Below are 6,829 nucleotides of genomic sequence, written 5' to 3'. Positions count from 1 at the left end.
CCCACAGTCAAAGTTCTGACCCCTAATTGTTCCTCTCTGAAAGAAGAGCATAGATGGAAATTGAGAAGAGCCTGAGGAGAGAAAGGTCCAGAAATAGGCTCAATGTGGAACCCAGCTCAACAGGCGGCCTGAAAGTCTGACACTATTACTGAGACTATGGAGTGCTCACAAAAGGGACCTATTATGACTGCTCTCCAAAAGACCCCTGAACCTGCAGCTGAAAGAGTCAGATACAGATATTAGCACCCAACTAATGGATAGAAGGTGCTGACCCCTGTGGTTGAATTAGGAAAAAGCTGGAAGACGTTGATGGCCACCCTGTAAGAAGACTAGCAGCCTCAATTAACCTGGGTCTCCAAGATCTCTGACACTGGACCACCAACCATGTAGCATACACCAGCTAATATGAGGCACCCAAGACATATACAGCAGAGTACTCCTTGGTCTTTATTCAATAAGAGAAGATGCAACTAACCCTCAAGAGACTGGAGGCCCCAGCGAGTTTGGGGGTCTGTTAGGGTGAGGGATTTTGGAGTGATGGGGCACAATTAGAGGGTAGACTGGGAGGGGAATGAAATCTGGAGAGTAAAAAAAATATATGTTGAAGGAACATCCATTCAGAGCCTGCCCCACATGTGGCCCATACATATACAGCCACCCAATTAGACAAGATGGATGAAGAAAAGAAGTGCAGACCGACAGGAGCCGATGTAGATCGCTCCTGAGAGACACAGCCAGAATACAGCAAATACATAGGCGAATGCCAGCAGCAAACCACTGAACTGAGAATAGGACCCCTGTTGAAGGAATCAGAGAAAGAACTGGAAGAGCTTGAAGGGGCTCGAGACCCCATATGTACAACAATGCCAAGCAACCAGAGCTTCCAGGGACTAAGCCACTACCTAAAGACTATACATTGACTGACCCTGGACTCTGACCTCATAGGTAGCAATGAATATCCTAGTAAGAGCACCAGTGGAAGGGGAAGCCCTGGGTCCTGCTAAGACTGAACCCCCAGTGAACTAGACTGTTGGGGGGAGGGCGGCAATGGGGGGAGGGTGGGGAGGGGAACACCCATAAGGAAGGGGAGGAGGGAGGGGGATGTTTACCCAGAAACCGGAAAAGGGAATAACACTCGAAATGTATATAAGAAATACTAAGTCAATAAAATAAATAAATAAATAAATAAATAAATAAATAAATAAAATTTAAAAAGAAGTAACAAATTTTAAGTAAATAAATAAGAATATATAGATAAATAATAAAAATAATTAATAAATATAAATAAATGCAAGAAAAGAAGAGAAAATTGTGGATTATATAAACAGTGGAGGAGTAGCTGCACCTCAAAAACTCAACCTGTCCCAGCATTTGCAACTATCCCATAATAGAATAAAGTTACACTTATTTTTCTACTAAATTAAATACATAGTCTTGATGGTTAGAGTAGTATTTTGTTTTGAATAACTCCAGGTTCAGGTTCAGTGTGTGCTTTCCTGGATACTCTCCCATTTAGGATAGAGTCATCTACCACAGCGCAGACACAGAAGTGCAAAATCACAATATCACAAGCTATTTTCCTTGTTGACTATTACATTATTTGCACTACCCCTGCAATATTTTTTGTGTGAAATTGAACTCCAGAAAAAAAACTAAGGAGAATTTTTCATCATTTCAATGGAAAATGATCAGAGGCTCCCTAAATTGTATCTCTCCTATTTTTCCATATTCTTGTGACTTAGACCCCTGCCTTGCCATCACCATCCTGGAATGAAAACCTTCCCTTGGCTGTTGTTCTGGCTCCCTATCCAGCCAGAAGGAATCAAATATACTACACTGCCCAGTCCTGGATTTACGTTTAATTCACCTGCGAATTTTTTTTACAAAAGTTTGTTATTCTCTACAGTCATTGCCTCATACCAATTCTCACTTAGTTTCTCAGCTTACCTAATTACCCATACAACATCAACTGTTCTGCAGTATTACTGGCCCTGACAGTCCTGGGCATGACCTCCGACATCTACCACAAAATGATTCAATAACTTACCAAATTTTGTAAGCTTTACTGACATAACATTTAATATATATTTGATTTCTGCTTTTACTCCTGAGGGCAGAAAGTGTATCTCAGTGATAGATTGACTATGTAATAATGCCTTTTATGCCCAATGAAAACAATTTAATCAATATTCTATGAACCAATCTACATTGGATATACTATGCCATTTCAAAAAATCCCTGAAACCAAGGTTTAAAATTACATTCCTCCTGTCAGGAATAGAAAATTCAATCTTTAATGCAGTCACTTGCAATCACTTGGAAGTACATGAAGAGACAAGGAATGTTTATTTTTATTTGTATTTTGCTTATCAAAAATAATAAGTAAATATATACATCTCATCTTTGTCACTCCCAGTTATCTCTCTGGCTTTCTGTTTCTCCTATTTGTAGAAGAAGACAAGTTATTAACTGCTATATAAGGACCATTCCTAACTGTCTGCTACCATGATTCCCACCATGTTAGTCCTCCACTAATCTTCTGCACATAAAAACTTACCAATTAAATTCTTTTTAGATAAATTGCCTTGTCTATGATATCTTATCACAGAAATAGAAAGGTAAGTCATTAAATATCTAATAAGTAAGGTATGATCCATAGGCACAGAGAAGCAAGTCATAGAGGAAGAAACTAGATAACATAGATATCCCAGGGAGGGTAACATAGGATAGAAATTATATGTGATCTTTAAATTATCTCCCCTGAGCCCTAACACCCAGGTGGCTAATAGCACAAATGGCATCTACACTATCTGACCATAAACATGCCAGACACTTTCTACACATCTTAAGATAGTACAAGTAACCTATCTCTCAAACTGAGCTTCATATAAGAAATAGCATGGACCCTGGGTTGAGTTTCTCTGTAATAACACTTCTTTGAAGTGTTCCATCAGGGAGTAGTATTACATCAGGAAACATTTTCCAAAACTATACTATGTTTAAATTGTTGGAAATATAGTTAATGAGATCAAACTACCTAAATCTGGTCCAGTCCAGGTTTAAGAAATCAATTTAAATGTGTTTTCTTCCTTGCCTCTATGTAGTTTGATTACCTGCATCAACACTGGCACAAATTCCTTCACTCAAAGGCAGGAGGAGTAGCTTAAAAAGAATCCTTGAATTGGAGTTATCAGAAGCTAGACATCAAGTGACTGTTGGGACTTGAATCCAAATCCCCTGAAAGAACAGACAATCAGTCAATGTTCATAATCATTAAACTATTTTCCCAGACTACTTCTTCCTCAGTATATTAATCCTATGAATAAATATTTTTCACCAAAATAACTCAAGGTTTTCCCCTCCTCTTCCTTCCCTCTCCTCCTCTCTCTCTCTCTCTCTCTCTCTCTCTCTCTCTCTCTCTCTCTCTCTCTCTCTCTCTCTCTCTGTGTGTGTGTGTGTGTGCGTGTGTGTGTGTGTACAATATTGTTACATGAAGCCACTACTGAGAATATTCTGCTACACATAAACAGGTATTTCAGTGTTTTTATAATAAGTAGTGTAAACCATTCCATTCTTTTCATAATAGACAAGGGGAAAAACAAGGATTTAGGACCCAGAACAGTTTCTCTGACTCCTATGTAAAAAGATTACATTGACATTTGTCCCTGGCAAAGAAAAACACTCACAGCAGCTGAGCAGCTGGAGTCATCATGAGGATCGGCTGGGGCACCCTGTACTCTCACTTCTGCTTCCCTGCATGGTTTATGTCATGGCTTGAATCACTGTGGGAGGATACTCGGAATCCTGTAGACAGAAATAAGTCGCGGCATCTTCAGATTGCAGGCTGTTGATCTTGAGAGAATACTGTGTGCCAGATCCACTGCCACTGAACCGTGATGGGACCCCATCTTGCAACCTATTTGCACCATAGATCAGGAGCTGAGGAGATTTCCCTGGCTTCTGCTGATACCAAGCTAAGTTACTGTAAATGTCCTCACTTGCTAGACATTTGATGGAGACAGTTTCTCCCAGAGATGCAGACAGGGAAGCTGGAGACTGTGTCATCTGGATGTCACATATGGCATCTAAGATTTGAAAATTGAAAAAAAATCCGCACATGATTAACTCGGTTGCAAGAGGATTTTCATGGTTACATTGATTACAGGAAGCTGAATAGATTTTCAGTGCTGTTTTCCTTACCTGTAATCCACAGCAGCAACAACCCCAGGAGCTGAGTGGGCACAGCCATGTCTGTGTGTGATCTGTGTGAGGCTGACTCCAGCACAGGGTGTGACCTGATTATGAAGAAGTCCTCATGTCAGTGCTTTGCATATATGCAAATCAGCAAAGGGTAGGCAGAGCTGCAGGGTTCATCAGGTCAGTACTCATTACAGACCTGTGGTTCTCTTAATTCTCCAGTTAAGACACAGTACAGGTTTATATGTAGAGAATGTGCTTTTGTTGGAACAACAAACAAGGGCCAAAGTCTATGAGCAAAACATTATTTTGATTTCTATCATGTTCTATTCAGAGTTACCATGTGTTTTCCTCCATGTACAGATTTTTCAGATGTCGTACTGTTCTAGGCAGTACATACCTGGGTCCATTATTCTTACAAAGTTAGGTGTAGATATCATTGTGGCCCTAAAGCTTCTTCTGTTTTCATCCTTTCCCTATGTTTGTGAGACTGAACTTTAGTCAGAACATTTTTCTCTGACCTTTCCTTACTACCAGTCTCCCCCATACTTGTCACTGTTCTTTTTCAAATTCATGGCCTCTTTATCCATTTTCCTGTGAACTTAAATTGCTACACACACACACACACACACACACACACACACACACATACACACACACACACACACACACAGGCACATTCCTAAATGTATTTCAGACTCCACAGAACATTAGTTCTGTGTATGTTTTCAGGACTGATCTTTTCATCCTGGACAATCCATTGCTATGTTCATACCTGGGAAGAGCACCACTTCTGCTGACAGCTTTATCCTCTTCTCCATAGTGAATTTTTATAGATGTAAAGCCTCATGGGCTTTGGCCCATTCTGTTTGTCACATTCAATTGTGTCCTCCTTGCTCAACTCACATTTGAGTACTCATATTGTCAACACTTTATAGGTAGGTTCTGTTGTTACTAGGAGATGCAACATCACAGAAAATTCCCTGAACCTCTGGCTCTATCAGTCTTTCCATTTCCTTTCCCTCAATGTTTCCTGGGCTTTGGGTATGGAAACCTTTTGCAGATGTATCCCTTTGGACTGAGCACCACGACTTACCTTGGAACTTCTTGTTCACTGTGATCTCAGAAAAGTAAGATGCTAATACCGGAAGGTGTGGTTTGTAAATAAAGACAGAATCTCACACAAATAATCCATCTTTTCTCGTACACAATCTCACTTTACTTATTTCTGGTGACTAAGCTACTCAATAATTGCTTCCATCCAGGCACAATGTCACGGTTTTTCTCTGCTTTTTACATATGAGCACCTTTTCTAGATTCATCTGGGATTATACCTATATGCAGTGTTCTTCTGAGTCTTGAGATCATGTCATCTGTCTTCTTTGCCATTTTAGCACAAGTTATTTTATTCTATATGCATGACTATTCTCTCAAAAATAATTATTCAAGCCCTTAAATGTACAGTGGATCCCAAACTTTCATATGCTATGGGTACCATATATTTTCTAAATACTAAAAGGACATGTATGTCAGTTTAAGTTTTGTACAGAAAGACTCCAACTATGTGATGAAAGAAGCATATAAAGAAGAAAAAGTAGAAGGTATACAAGGGAAGTTATAGCTGTATCCTGACTTAGTGTGAGTTTCCATCAAAGTTTGAATGGAAAAAAGTTTTACATGTGCAGAGAAGCATTCTATCAGAAATAGAGATTTTTTTATCTTTATTAACCTGAGTATTTCTTATTTATATTTCAATGTTATTCACCATCCTCCCCCCCCCCAGCCAACATCCCCTAACAATCCTCCTGGTGATTCCCTTTCAGGACCATGGGTGTTCCCCCCCATCCTACCCTTTTTTTTTTTTTTTTTTTATTCCCCCAACATTTCACGTTCATTTGGTGATTCTTTCTTTCGGGACCAATCCCCCCTCCCTGGTGCTTTTTGGCTATTCATTGCCTCCCCCCATTGGCCCTCAGGGTCAGTCCATGTATAGTCTTTGGGTAGTGGCTTAGTCCTGGAAGCTCCAGTTGGTTGGCATTGTTGTTCATATGGGGTTCAAGCCCCTTCAAGCTCTTCAGTTCTTTCTCTGATTCCTTCAACGGGGGTCCCATTCTCAGTTCAGTGGTTTGCTGCTGGCATTTGCCTCTGTATCTGCTGTATTCTGGCTGTGTCTCTCAGGAGAGATCTACATCCGGCTCCTGTTGGCCTGCACTTCTTTGCTTCATCCATCTAATTGGATGGCTGTATATGTATGGGCCACAGGTGGGGCAGGCTCTGAATGGGTGTTCCTTCTGCCTCTGTTCTAAACTTTGCCTCTTTATCCCCTCCTAAGGGTATTCTTGTTCCCCTTTTAAAGAAGGAGTGAAGCATTTGCATTTTGGTCATCCTTTTTGAGTTTCATGTGTTCTGCGCATCTAGGATAATTCAAGCATTTGGACTAATAGCCACTTATCAATGATAGCATACCATGTGTGTTTTTCTGTGATTGGTTTACCTCACTCAGGATGATATTTTCCAGTTCCATCCATTTGCCTATGAAATACATAAAGTCATTTTTTTTGCTAGCTGAATAATATTCCATTGTGTAGATGTACCACATTTTCTGTATCCATTCCTCTGTTGTAAGGCATCT

At 40.1% G+C, this 6,829-nt stretch overlaps 1 gene segment (V, D, J or C); it reads right to left on the bottom strand.

The window, feature by feature from the left end:
- Positions 1–3,762: 3,762 nt before the first annotated feature.
- LOC116900988 lies at positions 3,763–4,255 on the bottom strand. The segment is given in 2 exon segments: positions 3,763–4,085; positions 4,201–4,255. Coding segments are annotated over 2 exon segments (372 nt in total).
- Positions 4,256–6,829: the final 2,574 nt, after the last annotated feature.

Source organism: Rattus rattus, chromosome 5 (genome assembly GCF_011064425.1).
Source record: "Rattus rattus isolate New Zealand chromosome 5, Rrattus_CSIRO_v1, whole genome shotgun sequence".
Classification (NCBI taxonomy): domain Eukaryota; kingdom Metazoa; phylum Chordata; class Mammalia; order Rodentia; family Muridae; genus Rattus; species Rattus rattus.
Note: the sequence above shows the minus strand (reverse complement) of the source record. Positions and strands in the feature narration are given on the sequence as shown.